General features: G+C 43.1%; 1 protein-coding gene across 4 annotated transcripts in view; it reads right to left on the reverse strand.

Annotated features, from left to right (window-relative positions):
• Positions 1-24,479, reverse strand: part of SCML4 (Scm polycomb group protein like 4) — a 120,696-nt gene that overhangs the window by 83,258 nt on the left and 12,959 nt on the right. The window contains exons 1-2 of one of the 4 annotated variants that reach the window (XM_049654093.1): positions 6,784-15,134; positions 1,899-4,892 (exon numbers count right to left, since the gene is read on the reverse strand). The exons of 2 other annotated variants lie outside the window; for them this stretch is intronic. In XM_049654093.1, the coding sequence (XP_049510050.1) occupies positions 1,899-1,935 (37 nt within the window). In that variant the 5' untranslated portion in view covers positions 1,936-4,892; positions 6,784-15,134. Of the gene's footprint in view, positions 1-1,898; positions 4,893-6,783; positions 15,135-24,479 lie in introns of those variants that run through there. One more of the 4 variants, XM_049654095.1, reaches the window with a different exon arrangement.

Consider the following 24,479-nt stretch of genomic DNA (forward strand, 5'->3'; position numbering starts at 1 on the left):
ATAAGCATTATTGCCCTTGGTTTACGGATGAGGCTCTGAAGCCCAAGGAGCTCGCGTGAGATTGCCCATCCGTGAGCAGAACTCAGATTCCACCCCAAGGCTCCTTGCACAAATCCCTACCACTGCCTGCCAGGGTCAGCCCCGGAGAGCAGGTAAGGAGCCGGCAATGGGACTGGTTAGGGGGACAGGAGGGAAACCTGACCCTCCAAGCCACATCGCCATGTCCTCCATAAAGAAATGGCACCGATACTACACGAATGGCTAGGTGGCTAAGACAACCCAGCCACCTGCTGAGCCCACGATGACTGGAGGGAGAGAAGAGCACATGTGTTTAATCAGCACCTACGACGTACAGACTGACCCCAGCTTTTTAAATGTTTATTTATTTGTTTTCAGAGGGTGGCAAGGGGCAGACAGAGAGAGGGAGAGAGGGAGAGGGCTCTGTGCAGAGAGCACACAACCTGATGTGGGGCTCGATCTCACAAACCGTGAGATCATGACCTGAGCCCAAATCGAGAGTCGGAGGCTCAACCGACTGAGTCACCCAGGCGCCCCTAGACCAACCCGCATGTTTGTCAAGGCTTGTTAAAGAGTAGCTGTGGGCAGCAATAGGACAGCACTGGCTGGAAGACACTTGTCTCTGCTAGGAGTTGGAGCCAGCGGCTTCCTGTCAGTGGCAGAACTCACACCCAACAGTGTAAGGAAAGGCACTTTTTAGGGCAGCTACAAGTATTTCTTTCTTTTTTCGCAAACCACTACTTCCTGTTTTGTTCTCTCTTTGCACTTCACATTGAGTTTTGAGAAAGCACTCGTGGTTTGGTGTTCTGGTTGTTTCTAGTTCGGTCTTTATCTACAAGGCAAACTCTCTTTTCAAAATGATTTTCTGTAATATAAACCAACTGTAGGCCTAGGTTCCTTTCAAATAGTTTGCTAAGAAACATTCTTAAAGCTTTAACAATAAAACAATAAGATTCAAATAGCACAAATCACAACTCTCCAAGTCAATGCCTCGTGGTGGGAATCCATTCACCAGTCTTGGGGATTTGTGAATTCCCCAAGGCTTCTTGAGGCAGTAACCTTTCCGTGGCAGACATTTTCCCGCAAATTTCCCGGCACAAAGTTGTTCACACTGAAGGGTAGCAATGGGTAACAATAATATCTTCCTTATGATGCTCTCCACAAAACATTAAGTGTCTAAGACACATTGTTAGCGCTATGTAATGAATGTAGCAACTTGACTTTGCCTTCAAAGAACTCACTGTCTAAGAAAGTTGCACACTTTGGACCCATGTACGTAAGATAAGTCCTCAGCAGAAAACAAATATGGAAACAACCCAGGACCCGACACCCCCACCTCTTGTGCAAGTCAAAGAGAGAGAGATGCCTTTTAGAGATGAAAGACAGCAAACACAGATAACCTGAAACTGATTTTATTCCTCAGTGTTTGGTAAATGAGAGCTTTGCTTCCTCGATGGACAGGAGCACGTTTCTGTGGTTGAGGGGTCAGGGAGGCAAGCAGGTGATCCGGGGCCAGTAAGTAGGGATCAGGAGAGTCAGCTTCGAATCACAGAAGGAAGGAAGCAGAGTGGCAGCGTGACTCTCGGGCATCAGTGTCCTGGTCACACAGCCAGGCTCCCATGAAGATCCGATGAGAAAACGACCATGAGAACCCCTCATAATCTGCAAAGCCCTGTGCGACATAAATTACTGCTGTTGCCAGACAAGTAATTCTTTTCTTGGGTTCCCTCTGCAAAGAAGAGGTTGCCAATAAGAACTCTATTTCCCGACCAACCTGTTTGCGGGGTCCCCAAAGACAGCACACAACGAAAGCGTTTGTTTTTATCTAGCGCGCTGAAAAAGGACACCCAAATGTGTCTGGAGAACACCACACTCCTCACCTCTTCCCACAGGGCATCGTAGAGCGCTGTCTCCCATCTAGATTATACCCGCTTCCTGGTGTGAGGCCGCTGCTGACACTGTGGCATTGGGAGGTTCTACAGCTCTCTAGAAAGCCATGAGGCGGAGAGGTGGGGTGGATCACCACACCACCTGCACATGTAGTCGTCACAGGCTGATTCACTCTCCCCGCTTATTTCACAAAGAAAAACCCCAGGGTCTTCAAATATTAGGAGTGCGAACTATCAGCACGTCTGTGAAGAGAAGGGAGGGCTGGAACAAGGGAACTTTCCCCAGATGGTTTTTCTTTAACTTAAAGGGAGGAAAACAAAATGCGGTCTCCTAATTTGCTTCTGACCACCCAGGATCACAAAGGCTTCTCAATTGTCCTGTTAAGTGTGGTCACAGCATCATCCCATCCCGGGCATGGTAAGCAGGTCACTGCTTCTCTGACCAGCGTCCCCCAAAGGCTACACTTATACAGACTGGTGGCCCCATGGGCTTCCTGGAACTACAAGACCAGGGTCAAAAAGCAACTTCTTGGGTCCTCAGAAGGGAAACGCTGGCCAGAAATGGACTCTTCCCACCTGTCTCATCCCTTGCATCATCTGACAAATATTTTCAGGGCACCTACTGTGTGCCAGGCTCTGTGCAGAGACCATAGGGGACATGGAGATGAGCCCAGGAAGATCCCGTTCCCAGACACTCTCAGGAGGAGGGAAGGAAAGCAGAGCATACAGGTCGCCAGGTGTCCTTGACTTCCAGCCTTTCCTCATTTACAAACTGCCCCCCCACACACAGACACAGGCCTGTGCACACACCTGTGACCCCTTCCGGGGGGGGTCCCACTGGCATGTGGTACGGCTGAATCCTCCACGCCTGTGCTGTTAGCACACAGCTTCTCAGTCTCAGTCTCCCAGGATGGCTCTGAGCCCAGTGACACTCGCAGGTCACTCAAGCAGGTGAAGCGGTCACAGCACACCGTCCAGACAAGGTGGTAGGCAGTGACCACAAAGACAGATCGCTGTGGGCCAGGCCTGCCAGCCCGTGGCAAAACAGCCAAGTTTATCTCTCAGGTCTTCCCTGAGCAAGCCCTTCTCCCCACAGAGCACCCCAGCCTTGGGACACAGCCCCTCGTCAGCTGTTTCCCTCACACTTGCATCCCCTTGGCTCCCTCCAGCGCAGTCTCTGGTAGACACGGTTGTGCACAGGGTCCTGCTGAAGGACCAACAAAGCAACCAACAGCAGATGAATGAATAAATGAACTAATAAAGCAGATATGCATGCATATGTTACTTTGTTGAATTCTCACTGCAAGTTTTTAAGGCGAGTGTTGCTAGGTACCCCCATTATACAGACAAAGAGTCTGTCAAATCTACACTGTTGATGACTCAGAAAAGCTCCGTGTCTTGTCAGAGGTCACACAGCTAATGCGCAGTCCAGCCTGTCTCCGCAGGCACCTGGGATGGCCTAGTTATTAACAGGATGCTGAGCCCCAAGGAGTGTCCTCTCCCAAGGCTTTTCTTTCTGGCCCGGAGATACTGCCTTTTAAAAGCTGACTCCTGCAGACTAGAAGCCTTGCACACAGCCCGAGACAAGTCAGTGAGGTTATTACCACCATATCTGGGCTGGGCGAAAGCTTCTGGGACCTCTTGTGGCCTTGCACACAGTGAATCCTCAGCAAATATGATTTGATTGACTCATAAAAGGAAAGGGAGGGAAGAGTGCATTATAACAATGCAATTGTGGTCTTCCACTTCTTGGTTGCTAAAGGAAAGGTCAAAAAAGGAAAAAGAGAACGACTCTTTTGTCTTACTCCTCTCCAGTGGCTTAGCAGTCAGCAAACAGGGGCTTCCTGGATAACTTTCCAAATCCTCTCCCCTTCTCAAAGGTCTCCTGAGGCCATATAACAACAGTTAAATCAATTCTTAATTAGCGTTCAAAGTTTACCTTTTGAAAAATCCGCATCTATATGAATATTTATTGAACGCTTACAAGGTGCAACGCATTTGTGTCAGGCCCTGGAGACACAAAGGGGCATCAGGACACGATGCAAACAGAAAAACGCTTGCAGCCGGCAGCATGCCTAATCTAGGACAAGCCTTTCATACTGGCAGAAAGAAGGCAGGAAGAAAAGTCTCAGCAGAAGTCAAAACACAGAAGGAGCTGACAGTCACAAAAAGCACTAAAGAATACAGGGATGTGTCGTTTGTTGGGTTAATTTTTATTTTTCAGACTAGGCAGAACAAGGACAGAATTAGCCTACTGCTCAAAATAGACTGGGGAGTACTCAAGTGGCAGTGACATGCCAGAAACTATTTGTTTCTATCAGTTTAGGACAGAAAAGCAAAGGATCTCAAACTGGAAGCAGTGGAACACAGCACAGAGGGGGAGGCAGGGATATTGATAAACTGCTGATCACTCCAATGAGCTCAAATCTCTTCCGGCTCAGACAAAACATCCCCTTGGGTGCTGCAGGAGTTTACAAAGAGGGTCTCAGAGCTGTGGTTGGAAATTTTCAAGAATCATAGATGGGAGAGCAGGACTGAAAGAGCGGAGGGGCATAGTGCATCCCACATTTCAAAACAGGTTGGATTCTGGATGTGGAAATTAGTAAGCTCTTATAAAAGAAAGTGATAATCACTAATATTGGAACATTGGCTTTCTAAGAGCAAATCCCCTTGAAGTTTAAGGCTTCACCTAGCTAGATGTACTTGTGAAAGGGGGTAGAAATTAGGTTGGAAATCAGAGGAATGCTATAACCATGGCCTGTGTTGGTTGCCACAGGTATTTGACAAAATTTCCCAAGAATACCTCATGGATCAGTTAGTTAACAGGATAATGCTTTTGGGTACAATCATAACTAAAGATATACCACCCAGGCCCCAAGTTGCATGATTAATGATAACACCAACCTGCTGGTTGTCTCTAATGGTACACCACAGCCTCCAGTTATATTCTCCCTGGTGACATGGATGAAGATTTAGAAGACAGACCTATCAAATAAGCAGACGACACACGTCTAGGAGGGACACTGATGCCACAGGTTACAGAATTAAGGTTCAAAATGTTTTACTCAGATGGACCAACTCAAGCAAATGAAAGCTTAAAAGGATAAAATAGCTACTATCTTGCTCACAGATATACCAGGAGAGACTTGACAGGAAAGGTTTCCTGTGGGGAAAAGATCTAGGAATTTTAGTTAATAACAAGTCTTATTTAGGCTATGGGGTGGCCCATTTTATCAAAAACCTCATAGCAATATAAATTGCATAGTGTCCAGATCAAGGGAAACAATACCCCTGTTGTCTGCAGAACACCCGGAGTTTTATACCTGTTTCTGGGACGAGAATTAGAAGAAATATTGCATCCAAAAGGGGAGAGATTGGGGCATATGGAGACTTCCCTTTGTGGAGCAGAAGTAACTAAGGACGTTTAGCCTGGAGGAGAGACAGATTATCCCGTGTGGCATTGCAAGGCAGAAGCAGGATACCGTATGCAGCCTCATCCATGGTGCCGGAGATCCCCATCTCCTGGGTACTGCATTCTCAACCCTGAGCCAAGAATCCCCATCTCCTGGGTACTGCATTCTCACCCTGAGCCAAGAATTTAAATTGTTTATCAAAGGGATGATAACTCAGAACTCAAGAACTGAATGAGATACTATGTTACAGCCAGTGACTATTTACTTATTCTGCAGACCAAGAAGCGCCTGCATGCACATGAAACAGAACAAGTAAGTGGGAAGCCTACTGGGCAAACAAGCACAACCCAAGCCGAATAACTGCAAGAGAAAACACTTGGATTGCTCCTGGCTGCTCCTAGGATTGTGTTTTTCTCCTGGGGAATCAGACAGAATCCCGTTCTTTCTGCTTTCGGCTCTTCTGGCACTTATTTATAGGTTGCATTGCACCTCTCTATCTGGGACAAATTCCAAATCCTAAGAAGCCCAATGAAGTAAGGACATTAGAGCCTATTAAAATAAGAAGGTCGGCGTAGGAAAAGAGGAATATTTTATCCATCTCAAACATCAATCCCTTTTTACTATGGTCTTCTTATCAGTCTCTTGTTGTGCTATATTTCATAGATTTTCAAGAAATGTCTTTGCTACGGGACCTGAAGAGTAGAGGTAGTCAATCAAGATCGAACCAAAATGTGATCATAGCAGAGTGGTTGCACAAAGAGGTTGCTCAGTAGATGCTTATTGAGTTGGTTTGCGTGGGATTGGATTGAATTGAACAGATTTAAATTGAAGCGCTCAGGATGAGGCATTTAATAAGCCTTCATCTAATTGAGCTGGATGGCAAAGTAAATCATGGTAAATCCACATCCTACAATACAGTGCAGTCTTCAGAAAGACTAATTCCCTGGTCCCAGAGCAGGCCAAAGGGGCACATTCAGGCCTTTCTCTGTGTGCTCATAGGGAAATGTCTTCAGGATTTATTGTTCCATTAGAAAACAACAATACAGGGGCCCCTGGGTGGCTCAGTCTGTTAAGTGTCTGACTTTGACTCAGGTCATGATCTCACGGTTCATGAGTTCGAGCCCCACATTGGGACCTGTGCTGACAGCTCAGAGCCTGGAGCCTGTTTCCGATTCTGTCTCCCTCTCTCTCTCTGCCCCTCCCCTGCTGTGTGCGCTCTCTCTCTCTCTCTCTCTCTCACAAATATTTTTTTAAAAAATAAAAAAAAAAAAAGAAAACAACTCTACAAGTAGCCAAAGGGCATGTACACTTATCTCAGTTGTTTATTATCTGAATATATACCAAAAAAAGAAAAAAAAAAGGCACACATTTTTCAGAGCGTACTTTGTTTGGTTTACTGATTAAAATCTACTTGAGTACATCAGATTGTTGAATACTTAACACTTTATGCTTTGATAACTTACTGAGTAGTGTATTAGCCTCCTAGTGCTACTGTAACAAATCACCACAAATGTGGTGGATTAAAACAACAAAAATTTATTCTCTCACAAGCGAAGAGTCTAGAAGTCTGAGATCAAAGTTTCAAGCAAGGTTGATTCCTTCTTGGGGCCATGAAGGAGAATCTGAGAATCTGTTTCATGCATCTTTCTATTCTGGTGGTTCTGGTGGTTGACAGAAATCCTTGCCATTCCTGGCTAGTAGTCCAACATCACCCCAAACTCCTCCTCCATTGTCACCTGGCCTTTATCCCTCTTTGGTGTCTTTGTATCTCCACATGGCCTCCTTATGATGACAGTAGTCATTGGACTTAGGGCCCACCCTAATCCATTATGACCTCATGTTAACTAGTTACATCTACAAAGATCGTATTTCCAAATAAAGACACATTCTGGGGTTCCAGATGGACACTATTCATCCAGTACAAGAGGTATACAGCAACCTTTCAATTAGGGGAAATACTGCCTTTTATCTTATCAGCTCTGGTGGTGTGTTAAGTCAGATATGATTTTCTGTAGAAGTCTTTGCTATCATTGAAAGGCATTTTTTGTCCTACATCCTCTGGGAAGATGAAACTCTGATAGCCCTTCTTGTAATATTACTATACTTTTTTTATTCCCAGGCTAATTTGTGCAAATGAAGCTTTCCATTTAAATTTATATTTTCCAAATTAAAAACATTTGTTTTAATTGAAGTATAATTTATACACAGTGAAATGCACAGGTCTTACGGGTACAGCTAAATGAGTTTTGATAAATGTATATATGCTAATGTAACCCACACCCTAATCACAATAGAGATTATTTTTATCACCCTAGAAATTTCCTTTACGCCTCCTTCCAGTCAACACCCCTCCTTCAAAGGCAACCACTGTTCTGATTGCTATCACCAAAAATTAGTTTTCTCTGTTCTTGAACTTCACAAACTGGAATCATACAATTTGTGCTCTTTTGCAGCTGGCTTTATTAGTTCATAAACCTATTTTTACATATACCGTAGGTTTATTTTTACAGCTAAGTAGTATCCCACCAGATGACTATACCACAGTCTGTTAATCCATTTACCTGTTGATAGCCTTTTGGAGTGTTTCCAATTTTCAGCAATTTTGAATCAATCTGCTAAGAACATTCATGTACAAGTCTTTTGCAGACATATGTTTTCATTTTCTGGAGTAAACCCCTGGAAGTGGGATTGTTGGGTCACACGCTAGGTTTCGGTTTAACTTTATAAGGAAATGCTGAGCAATTTCCCAGGGATGCTGGCGCGGTCGTTCATTTTCGCCATTCCAACCTGGTAGAATTTAATTTGCATTTCCTAGATGAGTAAAGACATTGAACGCCTCTTTATGTGTATATTGGCCATTCATGTATCTTCTGTTTAAAGTGCCTGTTCAAGTCCTTTCCCTGAATATTATTAATATTTATTATGTTTGCCTTTTTTTTTAGTATTGAACTGTAGAAGTTCTTAATGTGTTTTGGATACAATTCCTTTGTCAAATATATATACTACAAAACACTGTGTGGCTTGCCTATTCATTCTCTAAATAGTGTCTTCTAACAAGCAGAAGGGTGTTTCTGTTTTTTTGTTTTTTATGAAGTCCAATACAGCAAATTTTTGTTTTATGATTTTCGGTTTTTGTGTCCTCTCCAAGATTTTTTTTTCTCACCCCTGCTTATAGTTTAAAGTCTATGATTTATTTCAAATTAATTACTGTGTTTGGTGTGAGATACAGGTCAGGATTCCTTCTTCCCACATATAGATATTCAGTCCCCCAACACAATTTGTTGAAAAGACTTTTCTCTCTCCATTGAATTGCTTTCGTGCCTTTTTCAAAATCAACCATGTGAATTTTAGTTTACTTCTGGACTATTTATTCTATTTCATTGACATATGTGTCTATCTTTATGTTAATACCAACTCTTATGGTTACTATAACTTTATAGTAAAATTAGGTAATGTGAGTCCTCTTGCTTTCCCTTTTTCATGATTACTTCATAATTTTCATTTGAGTTTCCATGTAAGTGTCAAAAACCCGCTGACAGCCAATTTGGGGAGAATTGAAATTTGAGTCTTACAGTCCATACGCATAGTACATTTCTCTGTCTACTTATGACTTTGGTTTCTTTCAGAAATGTTTTGTAGTTTTTGGTGTAGATATCATGCACACATTTTGTTAAATTTATTACTAAGTGTATTTTGTTTTTTGATGCTATTGGAATGGCATTTTTTCTTTATTTTCCAATTGTTGCTTTTATATAGAAATACATTGACTTTGTCTCCTGCTACTAAACTACTTCTAAATGACCGGATCTAGTGAGACATTTTGTACACATCTTCAGATTTTCTATATACACAAACTGATCTGTGAATTAAAAATTGCATTTTTTTCTTTCCAATGTTTTTACCTTTCAATTTTTCTTAATTTCTGTTTCTTGCATTGCTATAGTGGCTTGAACCTCTGGGACAATGATGAACATAAATGATGAAAGAGAACATCCTGGCTTGGTCCTGTTCTTAGGGAAAAATTTTCCGATAAGTATGGTATTTATCTTTAGGCATATACAAGATGCCCTTTATCAGGTTGAGAAAATCTCTTCTATTTTTAGTTTCCTAACAGTTGTTGTTTTGTTTTATTTTGTTGTCATGAATGGACATTGAATTTTGTAAAATTCTTTGTCTCCATCTATTGAGATGATCAAATAATTTCTATCTTTTATTCTGTTTTGAGGAATATTGGTTTCTAATGTTCTTTTCTTATATACCTTTGTCAAGGTTGGAGACAGGATTATGATGGATGACTTCAAAAAACAAAGTGGAAGTGTTCTCTTCTATTTTCTCAAAGAACTTGTGTGAGACTGGTATTATTTCTGAATTAAATATTTGATAGAATTCACCAAGAAAGTCATCTAAGTATGAAGTTCTATTAGTGGGAAGGTTTTTAGTTATAAATTCAATTTATTTAAAACATAGAGAACTATTTTGGTTTTCTATTTCATCTTGCAACAGATTTGATACAGTTGTATTTTTCAAAGAATTTGTTGAATCTATTAGCATAAATTGTTCATAAAACTTCCTTATTATCATTTTAATATTTTAATATCTGTAGAGATGTCCTCTCTCCATTCCTCTACTGATAATTTGCATTTTTCTTTCTTTTTCTTAATCAATCTTGCTAGACAGTATCAATTTTATTAATCTTTCAAAGGATCAACTTTTGGTTTTACTATTTTTATTAATCTTTTTAAAGGATCAACTTTTGGTTTTGCTAATATTTCTCTACTCTGTTTTTTGGTCCACTGATTTTTGCTTTTGACTTGACTGCTTCCTTCATTCTACTTACTGTGGGTTTAATTTGCTCTTCTTTTTCTAGCTTCTTAAGGTGGAAGTTTAAGTAATTGATTTTAGACCTTTTTTCTTTTTCTAATATGATTGTTTAAAACCATAATTCCTGGGGCATCTGGGTGGCTCAGTAGGTTAAGCTTCTAACTCCAGCTCAGGTCATGATCTCACGGTTTGTGAGTTCAAGCCCCACATCAGGCTCTCTGCTGTCAGCACAGAGACATATCCAGCTTCATATCCTCTGTCTCCCTCTCTCTCTGCCCCTCCCCGCTCATGCCCTCCCTCTCTCTCAAAACTAAATAAACATGAAAAAAACAATTAAAAAAAACCCATAAATTCCTCTCCAAGCCCTCCATTAGCCATATCCAACAAGTTTGAGTATGTTAGGTTTTTTTCTTTAAAAAAAAAAAAAAATTTTTTTTTTTACATTTATTTATTTTTGAGAGACAGAGAGAGACAGAGTGTGAGCAGGGGAGGGGCAGAGAGAGAGGGAGACACAGAATCTGAAGCAGGCTCCAGGCTCCGAGCTGTCAGCACAGAGCCGGACGCAGGGCTCGAACCCATGAACCACGAGATCATGACCTGAGCCGAAGAAGTCGAACGCTTAACTGACTGAGCCACCCAGGCGCCCCTTTTCTTTTCATTTTCCATCAGTTTAAATATTTTCTAATTTCCCTTATAATCTTTTCTTTAATTCAAGGGTTATTTGGTAGCTTGTTTTTAATTTTCACATATTTGAAATTTTCCCGATATGTTTCTGTTATTGACTTTTAAAACATTCTGTATGTTCTCATTTCTGTGAAATGTATTGGGACTTGTTTCATATACCAGCTTTTGGTCTATCTTGGTGAATGTTCCACGTGTATTTGAAAAGAATGAGTATCCTGCAGTTGTACAATATAGTGTTCTATAAATATTAGGTTAAGCTGGTTGATAGTGCTGTTTAAATTCTGTATATTCTTATAAATTTTTGTCTTAGTTGTTCTAGCAATTACTGAAAGGGTGATATTAAAATTGTAAATCTAATTGTAAATCTAATTGTAAATTGTAAATCTAATTGTATCTAATTGTAAATCTGCCTAACTATAAAATTGTGAATTTGTCTATTTGCCCCTTTAGTTCTTTTTTTTTTTTTAAGTAGGCTTCATACCCAGCAAAACATGGGGCTTGAACTCATGACCCTGAGCTCAGGACCTGAGCTGAGATCAAGAGTCAGATGCTTAACTGATTGAGCCACCTGAGGGCCCTGGTCCCTTTAGTTCTGATGGCTTTTGCTACATGTATTTTGAACTTTGTTTTTATGGTGCAAATACATTTAAGTTTTTTTTAAGAGAGGTTTTTTTGTTTGTTTATTTTGAGAGAGAGAGAGAGAAAGAGAGACAACATGCATGCACGTGAGCAAGCAGGGGGAGTGACAGAGAGAGAGGGAGTGAGAATCCCAAGCAGGCTCCATGCTGTTAGTGCAGAGCCCTGTGTGGGGCTCGACCTCACAAACTGTAAGATCATGACCTGAGCTGAAATCAAGAGTTGGACACTCAACCGACTGAGCCTCCCAGGGGCCCCTCACTTACTATTTTAATACCTTCTTGATGATTTGACTCTTTTATCATTATGAGTGCCCTTCTTTATTTCTGATAGAATTGCCCGTCTTTAAGTCTTTGTATGATATTAATATAGTCACTCCGTCTTTCTCACGGTTAATGTTTACATGGTTTCTCTTTCATTGATCTTTTACTTGTAACCTATTTTCAATTTTTACGTTGAAAACGTGTCTCTTGTAGCCAGCACAGTTAAGTTTTTGGTTGTTGTTACGCAGTCTGTCAATTACTGTCTTTAAATTAAAGTGGTTGGTCCATTTGTATTTCATATAATTATTGAAAGAGTTAACTTTGAGCCTACCATTTGGCTATTTGTGTACTACTTGTCTACTTGTAGTACTTGTATACTACTTTTATACTACTTGTGTACTACTTTTATTTCTCTTTTCTTGCCTTCTTTTATATTAATTGAGTCATTTTTTAGAGTTCCACTCCATCCCTGCTTTTGGCTTCTTGGCTATATATCATTGCTTTCTTTCCTAGTTGGTTCAAGTTCATTTATCCATTGTTCTTCAGTCACTATTCTGCTATGAAGCCCATCCAGTGATTTTTTTTTTTATGTTTTGTATTTTATTTTTCAGTTCTAGGATTTCAACTTCCACTTGTTTTTATTTTTAGAGTTTCCTTTGCTCTTCTGCAATATCCATCTCTTTTCCTTAAATTATTTACTATATTTGTAATAATTAGTTGGAAGTACTTACCTGATAATTCCAATGCCTGGGCCACCTGTAGACATGTTTCTATTGTCTGAATTTTTCTGGATCATGACTAACATTTCTCTGTTTCTTTACATGTGTCTCTTTTTAAAAACTGTACTCCAGGAATTGTGTATAGAAAAACAGTGGCAAATGGAACACACTTGCTCAGAGTTGAATTGACTTGATGTTGGGCTGCTGCTTTGTTCAGATCGGGTTTACCTCTGATTTGCCCAACTCCTAACCAGTGTCCTCTATTCTCTGTTTACTTTTGAATTCAACTCTTACAGGGCCCCCAGAGTCCAAAACCCAGGAGAATGTCTGAAACTGCATGATTTTTCTCTGCCTGTGAGCCCCTCCCCCAGTGGTGCTGTCTTAGCAAAATTCAGAAAGGAAGAGATGAATTTGTGGTCTTTTTGTGTATTTTTTACGTATGTAATTTGTGCCACTTAATGTATGGCTTCAGCAACAAACCCATCTTTCTTTGCCCTATTCTGTGACCCTGGGGTGATTCTACAGACTGCACTTCTCCCTTGCCAGCTGGCTTGATGCTAGACCCTGTCAACAGAGGGCATTGGAAAGACATTGCAAACCTGAAAGAGAAGGAAGGGACGTTTTCTTCCTGCCGTGTTTTGTTTTTCTACCTGGGGGCAAATGGATCAGCGTGCAGGGGCCCTGGCAGTGTTTCCTAGAGAGGGAGGATGGTCCTAGCTTCAGCAGCAGGCAATCTCCAATGTGTGTCAACACACCGTTTCCACAGAGGTCTGAATCTCAGCCTTGCAGGGGCCCCTTCCTCTGAGTCTAAGTTCCTTCATCACTTAGTTTCTGTCAGCTTTAGTACTGCTTTCTGCAGTTACTACTTTAGAGTTCTCCTTTACCTCTTTCAGTAGTTAAGCATGTTTTATGTAGTTAGCAATTCTTTACGTGAAATCTTCCTTTTTCAACTTCCTCGTGTGGTTAATGTCTTCTGACTGAACCCGAGGGTCCTTCAGATTCCAATCCCTCCAACCAGCACACGCGGTATATAAAGCCCTGCTGGCTTCTCCTTGTCAGTTCTCTGTCTTTCGCAGGTCTACTCCTCCATTCCAGACCAAAGTCACACTTGCACTGGTCCCCAGACAGCGCTATCTCTGCACACAGTATTCCCAACTCCTGCAATCCCTTCCCTACTTCCCTTACTCACACTCGTCCTTCCAGATGGGCATCTTCAACGGGGAAAAAAAACCCCACTCCTACATCTACCTACATCCGCCCATTCCCCAGGAAGCTAGCCTGCTACAAAATTAAGTCCTGGCAGAATAGTTTTTTGCTATCCTTGGGAAGGGCTCATTTCTCTCTAGAATATATTTCATCAAGACTTTTTTGCATCTATCACTTTTTGCTAGTCCCATTGAAAAGTATTGTTGCTTCCCATTACCAAAAGTTTTTCAAATCCTTCTATCTCCTAACTAGAAGCAGAAACCTCTAGGTATTCTTTTACATGCAAAGAACATTTCTAGAAGGACACACTGTTACAGTGCTAAGAATTGAGAAATGTGGAAAGGGAGTGAGCACATAAGAGAGAGTGATTCTTACTTTTTACTGTGGTCTTCATTAATTCATTTATTTAGTCTATAACTATTTACTGAGCACTTACTATGTGCCACTATTTCAGGCACTAAGCATATAGTAGAAACAACAAAAAGTCATGGAACTTGCATTCTCTCATAGAACTTACGTTCTAGTAGGGAGAGGCAGGCAACAAATAAATATGTAATAAGCCAGGTGATGATAAATGTTGTAAGACCAAATTAGGTTAAGGGAGCTAAAGCATAATGGCAGTGACAGTGCTATTTTATACTGATGGTCTGGGAAGAGCTCTCTCTTTAAATAATATTTGAACAGTGACCTTTAGGAGCTTGGAGAGTAAGCAGTGGGGATATGCAGGTGAAGGGCATTCCTGGCAGAGAAGAAAGCAAGTACAAGGGCCCTGTGGTGGGTGTGTTAGAAGACAGTAAGGATATGGGTCACAGCATGACTGAGGGGAGGAGGGAGATGAGCTAAGGCAGAGAATAGAGGTCCAGAGCATGAAGTACCTTATAGGCCACTTGTGGTCACTTATGACGGCGGCTTCCTAGGTTCTGTACTAATTTACTAATTTTCTTTTTAAAACATGAATATGTGTGTGTGGCAACTGGGTGTCTCAGTCAGTTGGGCATCCAACTTCAGCTCAGGTCATGATCTCACAGCTCTGAGTTCGAGCTCCACATTGGGCTCTGTGCTGACAGCTTGGAGCCTGGAGCCTGCTTGGGATTCTGTGTCTCCCCCTCTCTCTGCTCCTCCCCTGTTCACACACTCTCTCTCTCAAAAATAAATAAACATTAAAAAAATTTTTTTAAACATGAATATGTGTGCGTACAACTTGCATAACTTGAAAAAATAGTTTTAAAATAAATAAATAACCCCACAGCCTGCTACAAAATTAAGTCCTGGCAGAATGTCCATAGTTGTCTGAGGCCAGGCCCCATGGGAAGGCAAGATGGGGTCCCAGGCTCCACTTCTCAATGTTAATTTCAACCTTTCAGAATCAGGATCCCAAAGGGGAGTCCAGAAGAGATAGGCGACAATGTGGACCAGAGGCAAATTGCTTTTGTTGAACATTCCAAATAGACTTAATATTTGGCATAATATAATAAATATAAATATATAAAAGCAAATAATAATTATATTGCTATAATTATTATAATAATGATTGCTATTCTTAGAATAATATTTGGAATCAAATCACAATACTTTACACAATGCCTATACACACACATATGCACATACACATTCATTTAATTTTTTAAAAATTGGCTAGCTCTCTAAACTGCTAGCAGAAGATATTATCCAATTGTCCCTTTTGTCCCCCCTTATCCCTTCAAGGGCAAACTGTGGCAAAACTGGAGTTCTTGAAGCAGCCAAGAGCTGAGCTGAACATACAGGGCTTTTCTGGGAGGAGACCTGAGGTGAGAGAGCGAGCACCAGCGCTCTGAGCTAGTTTGGGTAAGGCGGGCATGGCCTGGGCATAGGCTGGGAATCAAGCTCATCTCTCCCGCTCCATCCCATTTATAAATTCTCCCTACTCGTTCCCACATGCCTTGCTTCCTGCTTGCACATGCCTGCCCATTGCTGGGTAGGACTGATCACAAATTCTTCCTAATCTTGAGTTGAACTCTGCCTCCCAGAAACCTCTCTTCCCAGGCCCCTCCTCTGCCTTCTGGATGGGGAAGTCCATTCTTCCCTTCATATGGAGGAATAAGTGTTTATGTTTCTAGAAAAGGATCACAACAAAGCTCATACTTTTGGCCTGCCTTTCTCATCTCACCTCTTTCTGATCCAGATCCAGGACAGGCTCTCACTGATCTACAAGACAGCACTGCCAGCCTCCTAGAATCCCTTCCCAGGGCATCTCTGCCCTGGCACACCCTTCCACACAGCTCAGAGGGCATTTCCTCAGGAGACTCCCCACATTGCCCAGCAGAGAGGGCCCCTCCCTGCCTGCATTCCCATGGCACTCTGTAGGCACACCTATGGCTCACCCTCCAATGCACAGAATTTTGTGTGACCTGCCTGGCTCTCTACTCTATAGCCCAGTCAGATGGAGAGCTTCTCTCAGGCAGGAATCACCAGAACGTTCACAGGGGTACACATATAGCTGATGTTGAATCAATATATATTGAGTAGAGTAATTAATTAATTAACTAACCTAGAATCCCACATTACCTTTTTGCGAGTCTTTAAGATGAAGAAGAAAGAAAAGAAAAGAAAAAGTCTAGGCATGTTTTCCCAACTCAGAGAACTATATTAGGAATTTTTTGGAACAAAAAACCATCCCTACACACACCTCCTCAATTCCCCAAGGACAGAGACCCCTGTCCTTCCTTAAACAGCTTGTAGAGGAGAAAGAGAACAGAATTCATTGAGTGGCACCTGTCACATGCCAAGCCCTGACAAGGTGCCTTTCACTGATCACTTTATTAAGTTCTCAGAATCCCCTCATGAGGGCGGCCTCACTGTTCCCAGTTCACACAGATGAGGATCTTGCTGTGTAACCTGCCCAGGGTCTGTGACACCACAGACAAGAACACGGAGATGTGCGCTTGACCCTTAAAGCGCTCCTTTCCACAGCCCAGCATGTCTCTGGAGGGAAAAACCGAAGGAAGGAACAGAAGAGAAATAATGGAGAAGTGAGGTATTCGGAGACCATGTGTATAAAAGAGAAAAAGAGGGGCGCCTGGTTGGCTCGGTCAGTCGAGCGTCTGACTTTGGCTCAGGTCATGATCTCGCAGTTCATGAGTTTGACCCCACATCGGGCTCGCTCGCTGCTCTCAGCACAGAGCCCACTTCAGATCCTCTGTCTCCCTCTCGCTGTCTCTCCCCAACTTGTGCGCTCTCTCTCTCTCTCTCTCTCTGTCTCTCTCTCTCCCTTAAAAATAAATATTTAAAAAGAGAGACAGAAAAAGAATGGAGGAGGATGTAAGTCAAATAGAGGTTTCTCCTTCCTCTCCTTCTTCTTCCCCTTCTTCTCCTCCCTCCTCCCCTTCCTCTTCCTCCTCCTTCTTTCAATCTGTCTTTTTAACAGAACAGACCTAAATATGTTGCAGGCAAAGCGGAACAAGACAGAGGGGTCAGCTGAGTGTTTGAGAGAAAGAACTGAGTAAACCCAGTCTTGGAGAAGATGTCTGGGTCGGAGTTGGGGCATGGGTAGATGGCTTAGCCTGGAAAAGGGAGAGGGATCTTGCTTTCTCTGATTCAACTGGAAGGACAGGAGGAAGGCAGACTAACATTTTTAAGTGACAGCTAGAGTGAGGGATTTGCACGTCAGCTCAGGGTGTCCTCACAATCAGTTGGTGCTGTAAGTGTTAGTGCCTATGTTACGGGTGAGGAGGCAATGGGTGTCTTGCACGGAAGAGAGCGGTCAGCAGGTGGGAGGAGGGAGGGAGGAAAGGAGGGCTGAGGGTTGTAGGAAAGGCGTGGAATCCTGTTGTAGGTACTGCCATAAAACAGTTGCTGTGTGGCCCTTTACAGAAAATGTGTGCTGACCCCTCTAGTACCCCATCAGCTCCGTGAAGACTAGGACCTTGTCTTACTCCTTTTTACACTGCAGGAAAGTTCCTAAAATACACAGATGTCCATAGATATTAAGAAAATATGAATTAACAATAAAACATCAGATACCACCTTTTTCAACAGCGTGCTATTCTCACTAATTATAGGAAGGCTGGGCTGGTGGCCTTTTTAAAGCAGTATATCCTGCCATTTTTACACCCTCATTTTTCAAAAAAGATGACGGATGGAGGCACTGCAAGAATATGTAATACAGCACCTGAAACTCTGACACTGGACTGATTTTATGGGACCTGATGTTTCCGTTAGACGTAAGCTGCCAACGTCCACCTGAAAACCCCAATTATGCCCAGACCCAGCCAAAGCCACATTTCCAACTTGACTATGTTCTTCTAAAACTATAAATTTTCCAACTCAGCTCAGTGAAGAGTGACATAAAGTTTCACATATGTGGTGAGCTGTTTTATAGGCCCTCAGATCTAAGAGCACATGGCAGCTATACTGTTGGCAATGAGACCTGATGAGAAATCAGCCTGGTTCTGAAATATAATATTCCTAATTATAATAGGAACAATGGCATTGGAATGGGCAGACATTATCTCCAGGGAGCACCAGGACTGGTGGGGGGAATCAGAAAGCACAAGGATTCATATGTGGAAGGCCACAGCTATTTGAGAGATGACCATCCATATTCCCATCAGCCTCAGAAATGTCTAAGGATGTGCTCCCTTTTTTCCTTTCCTCGTCAAATAAAATAAGATTTATCACAGGGCCAAGTGATAACACCTTCTCTACTTTTCCAAGGCAGCTCTTAACTTAGAGGGCCCCTTCTCAACTCGAGAAGGAAGGACAGTCAAATGAGATTTTGTTCCTAATAGACAATGAACAGACTCAGTTCACAACCACGTGCAAAATGACATAATCATATTAGCTTCAATTTATTGCATACTCCCTGTGGGTCAGGCAATATGTAAAGTATTGGACACAGCTCATGTGCCCCTCATAGCAACCTGTGATACAGGTGCTAATGTCTGCATTTTCACAGTAAGAAGGCCGAGGCTCGGAGAGCTGAAACGAAGCAATTTAACCTCTGAGGCCATGGCAGGGCTGGGAGTCCCAGCCTAGGCTGCCTGGACACCACTGCTAGACCACCAAGCCTTGTGTGTGAGGTGGCAGCTTTCCTCAGAGTCTCCCCTAAGTGAGAAGAAAACACAATCATACACACGCATGCACACACACACACACACACACACACCAGTGAAACCCCAACCTAAGGACGCAGGGAATTGAAGTACAGACCTGAATGGCTCTCTAAGAGTAAATACAAGGGCTGGAGGAGGGCAAGGAGGCTTTCTGGAGGAGGTGATCCTTGGAGGACGGGAGACCCACTTCTGGCCCTTGTGGGCCTGACTTTGTCTACATGGCCAGAGTAAGTTATTCCATGTGTCCTGTCCCTCAGAGGAGCTCAATAATTATTTGTCAAGTTGACTAACAAATGTAAGTAGTGCCACAAATTGGTTTCTACTTCACTAACACGGCGAGACTCATTAACCACAGCATGACTGGGTGGTTCTGCTCCTTAATGGTGGCCTCTGGTGGGCCCATTGCTCTGCACCTTGCCTTTCTGGCCTGAGCACTGGGGTCTCCAAAGCTGGCACTCACTTCCCTGAACTGTAACAAGAGTGGTTGGCTTTTGGTATTCAGTCCCCATCCTAGCTTGGCAGAGGGCCCTTTCCCTCCAATTAGTCCGACCATCTCCCACTGAAGCTCTCCGCTCCGCCAGCCCCAAGGATGAAGGTGAAAGAGATGTGGAAGGGGGTGCAGTATCGATAGACCCTGCCATTTCCAAGGCCACATAACTGACCGGAAGACAGCTGCCATGTCTTCCTTGTGTTTCTTGGCTCTTTGCCCATGTAGTGCCAGTAGCTGGGCAGAGCTTTGAGCTCCTCCTTATAAAAATCAACCAGCTTGGGGCGCCTGGGTGGCTCAGTCGGTTGGGCATCCGACTTCGGCTCAGGTCATGATCTCATAGTCCGTGAGTTCGAGCCCCACGTCGGGCTCTGTGCTGACCGCTCAGAGCCTGGAGCCTGTTTCAGATTCTGTGTCTCCCTCTCTCTCTGACCCTCCCCTGTTCATGCTCTGTCTCTCTCTATCTCAAAAATAAATAAACATAAAAAAAAACAAAACAGCCAGCTTGTCTGATGGCAAAGAGGGGACTCCTTCCATTCTGGGTGGGGCTCAGATGCTCCTGTGCAGTGAATATGCCTCAGCAACGGGAGATGGAGAGGAGGGAAATTTAAATGAGTCTTAGGGGATTGGAAAATTATTTGGTGAAACGTTCCTAAGCTTTTTCTGCTTAATACCCATAAATTTCAGGGGTCATGTACGCTAACAGCTTTTGATTTATGATGTTCTTATTCTCGAATTGTATTTAAGCCAAATTATGAAAAGGTAGCAACAGTAAAAAGAGCCTTTTAAAAATGCTTTGGGGTCCATCATGGGGTCAAGCCATTTCTGTCGATCTTTGCCACCACTTTGTTAAAACAAGGGCTGTGGGTGCTGACAGCCGAGTAAGCTAATTGGTGTTGGCCGCCAGCCCACCAGGAATCCTCCTCTTCTTAGAAACTTTTTCCTCCCTTCCCCAGCCCCTACCACCAGTAAGACCTTTTAATGGCTGCTGAGGGCAAGCAGGGAAAGCACGCCTTGGGTAAACTTTGTGGGGCCAGGTCTCACTCAGCTGCCATAGCACACAGATATTCCCAAGGCCTCTAATTAAAATGCCTACAGTCCACCAACTCGCTCCTGTTTCATTGCCCAGGGGTTGCAAAGCTCCCTGCTAATGCTGAACACAAATTAACAAAATGCCGTGTCAGCCTTTCTTGTCCCATTACAATGTTATTGTCATATTTATTAGCACAAATCCCTGTAGGACACGGGGTGGAATATCTAAAAAGTGAGTTAAGCACTCTCCGTGGCTGGATGGGGAAAATGCTTTGGCATTTCGCTGCGGCACGCGTCAACTTTGCGATCCCGGCTCACAGCCACTCTCCTCGGAAGACAAGCCAGCTGTGTTCTCGTTCTGGATGGGGACGTTCTCTAGACCTGTAATTATCTTCCACTCCTGCTACCGTAAAATGACTAGGTTGTGGCCACCGCTTTTATTGCAAAGAACAGTGCTCTATTCGTTTACCAAAATTGAACAACCTAGAGCATTACCACGAATTAATTACAGACCGAGGGAAAAACTACACACAAACTGCACCCATCACGGTGCTCTAAATCACGTTAGCCTAATCGCTTGATATGCAGAATTAAGTTTACTTTTGCACATCTCCCTCCATTGATTCCTTCCCCTCCCACTTTGTGTCTATCTGGCTGCCTGCTTCTGCACTCGTCCGTGGGAGATACATTTTACCCCAAGGAATAGCAAGGTCAAAATAGGAAGAAAACAAAACACCTCTTTGGAAGGTTTGGCAAGGAAGCAAAGGTATGTACTATTACAATTTTGTTCTTGGCAACAGCAGAGACATACATCCTGATACCTTCCTTCTTTCTCCTTGCCCACTAGAAAAATATTCTCAAGTCATGGCGCAGGAGAAAGCGTAAGAATCTAAATATTATATAAAAAGGCACAGAGGAAGTCTGCGTGGAGAATCCGGGTCAGGGGAGTGATGTGTAAGCAGTGTCTTGATGGACACATAGAATTTCATCACCTGGAGAAGTGAGGGAAGAGAATTCCAGGACTCAGGAACAGAAAGTGAAAAAACACAGAGGCTTCAAGTATATATGGGGAAGGACAAAGGGCTCATATAGGCTTTTTCATTTCTATTTTTGTTTGTGTTTTACAAAAGGTATAATGCATTCATGTATGGAGATGTGCGCTCAAGGAATTATTTATAATGGGGAACATGGTGCAAACATTTGGCAACCAATGATACAAACAAGGGACTCTATTTGAGATATCTAAACAATTAAGGAACTTGAGCAGATAGGTGTCTTACAAAGATAACTTTGTGCATTACATGAGGTGGGGGAAGGGTGGGGGGCTGCAGGCAGAGAGGTGGAGCTGAAGGTCACGGCTATGATCCAGGTGGAGGGTGCTAGTGAGGACCTGAGCAAGGGCAGCAGAGGGTGGAGGGAAAAAAGGGGGAACCACAGGAAACTCTTTTCGGGAAGTCATATCAATTAGGACTTCCAGTTGGAAGGCTTCGGGTAAGCGAAGTTTGGGATTCTGAAACTGTTATCTTGGAGGGGAAGCTTTTGTGAAGGTAGAATAAAGAAGAAGATGTGGGGCAAATGAGAAATCCAGCTTTGGAAACATTGAGTTTAGGGTGCCTGTGGAACATGTGGGTAGAGATGGCCATTAAAACAGTTGAAATTCCAACCTGGAAACCAGGGAGCTAGCCAAGCAAGCCTTTGGGTACATAACCTCCTCACATAATGACTCATCTCCCTTTCTGTCCATATATCCTTCAGTCCCTCTAGCAAACACAAGACGCACCTCTCTGTGGTAGACCCCATGCTCATGTCGTCAGCAGGCAAGAGCAGTTAACAAGCTGAGGCCATTTATTTTTTTTCTTTTTTTTTTTTTTAATTTGAGAGAAAGAGAAAGAGGAGCACATGCAAGTCGGGGGAGAGGGGCAGAGGAGGAGAGAGAGAGAGAATATTAAGCACATTGTGCATGGAGCCCAATGAGGGGCTCAATCCCACAACCCTGGGGTCATGACCTGAGCCAAAATCAAGAGTTGGACCCTCAACGGACTGAGCCACCAAGGAGCCCAGCAGAGCCTATTTCTTGGCTGATAAGGCTGAGCCCTTGCACTAGCTACTTGGTCATTGGCCTCCGTCCTGGACTTACACAATAATCGTGATGCCATCACTATTGTCAGGTGAGGAACACAAAGCCAAGGGCAATCATTCTCACTCCTCTCACTGCAGCCTTCCCCACACTGCCTGCCACATCAGCACCCAGAATCCACTGGAAATCTTCCACTGGCATTGGTTTATGGATAAAGAAAGCTGCCAACAAAGCCCTGGGAAAACCATTGGTCCCTATGCAAGGCAGCTCTCCTGGTACTTTCTCTTGATGCCTAAGACACCAACCAAAACTGTGACGGGTCATAGTCAAACTCATAGTCAAAGTCCATCAAATATGAGTGAGGACAGTGTTTGAGCTATATGGGTTTTTTTTAAGTTTATTTATTTATTTTGAGAGAAAGAGAGAGAAGGGGAGGGGCAGAGAGAGAGAGGGAGAGACAGAGAGAATCCCAAATAGGTTCCATACTGCCAGCATGGAGCCCGACTCCAGGCCCGAACCCACAAACTATGAGATCATGACCTGAGCCCAAACCAGGTCGGATGCTCAACCAACTGAGCCACCCAGGTGCCCCCTTGAGTTATATGTTATAAGCAAATATTTTCAAGCTTCTCCATGCTCCAGCATCACATATTGCTCATCCTCAAATCAGGGATTTTAGGGCAACATTTTGGGCCAGTTGGCAATGACTGTGGCCAAGGATTCAAGAATGCAAGATTTTTGTCCCAACCCAGCTACTGTCATTGATCCTGAAGCAAGACATTTAACTTACAGCACCTCACTCTCCTTGCAACAAAGCTTGTTAACTACTTCATGCACATGCAATGCTCTGAACATCAGTTTTAAAATTCAATAATTATTATTCATTTTCAACAAGTTAATCTCTCAAGAATTAGAGGAAAATTCCAGATTGAAGAGTTCATGAAGATCTAAAGGGATGAAAGTAAGATTAATAATTGTTACTCAAATAGAATCTGTCTCCTCAAGACTCTGCCTCCCAACTAGTGCACAAAGCATATTAGGGTGTCTGCTGCCCACTAGGGGCGTCTTCTGTCCCACTGGGAGAGGTAGAATGCACAGGGGGGGGCTATCAGCAGGCACAAGTTCTGGGATGCTAGCCTACCTCTATCAGTACAACCCTCCTTGTTGAGTTTCAGCAATGTTATGGACTTCGGGAACTTACACTACTGAGGCAGGAGGAGACAGGGAGAGATTCCAGTTGTCATTTAAAAATGATTTGGAGACATCAAAACACCTCCTCTGCCCTGAGGGCAGTGGCAGAACTGTGGTGAAGTACATCCCTCGGCGATCTGGAGTGGGCATAGCAGAAATGTAACTGACCTCACTTTCAAAAAATGGAGGTATTTGCTAAATCATAAGAGACCATTATGAGGCACATTTACCATCGATAATTTACAGGGCAATAGATGAAAATTGTCAGATGAAATCTTAAGATAAGCATTGTTATGCACTAAATTGCATAATTCATCAGCATCCCACAGCTGGCCTCCATGTTTACTGTCAGTGCCTGGGGTTTCCCACAGTTCTACAGCTGCAGAGTTCCCAAAATTCATATGTTGAAGGCTTAATCCCCAATGTGACTATATTTGGAGAGGGCCTGTGAGGAGGAGATGAAGTTTAAATGAGGTCATGAAGTTTAAATGAGGGACCCCCAACAGGACTGGGGTTCTTACAAGAAGGAGATACACCAGGGGTGCAAGCACACGGAGGAAAGACCGTTGAAGACACGGCAAGTAGGTAAGCATTCACCAGCCAAAGAGAGCGGCCTTAGGAAAAACCAAACAGCTAACACCTTGAACTTCTACTTCTAGACTCCAGAATGATGAGAAAATAAATTTCTGCTGTTTAAGCCACCCAGCATCTGGTATTTTATTATGACAGTCCTGGAAAACTAATGCAGACGCTATGAATATGTTTTCTTCCTTACCATGGGAAACAGATCACCTCTGTTTTCATCCTATACATACATATCAAAATAAATACACTTTGTTTTCGTGAACTTGCTTGTTTTCTTTCACTGCATTTTGTGCTTCTTGCTCCTCATATGATTTCTGAATCAACCCACCCCTACTTGTCTCTCTAGTCCTACCATGACTCGTCATTAT

This window comes from Panthera uncia (genome assembly GCF_023721935.1).
Source record: "Panthera uncia isolate 11264 chromosome B2 unlocalized genomic scaffold, Puncia_PCG_1.0 HiC_scaffold_24, whole genome shotgun sequence".
Lineage (NCBI taxonomy): Eukaryota > Metazoa > Chordata > Mammalia > Carnivora > Felidae > Panthera > Panthera uncia.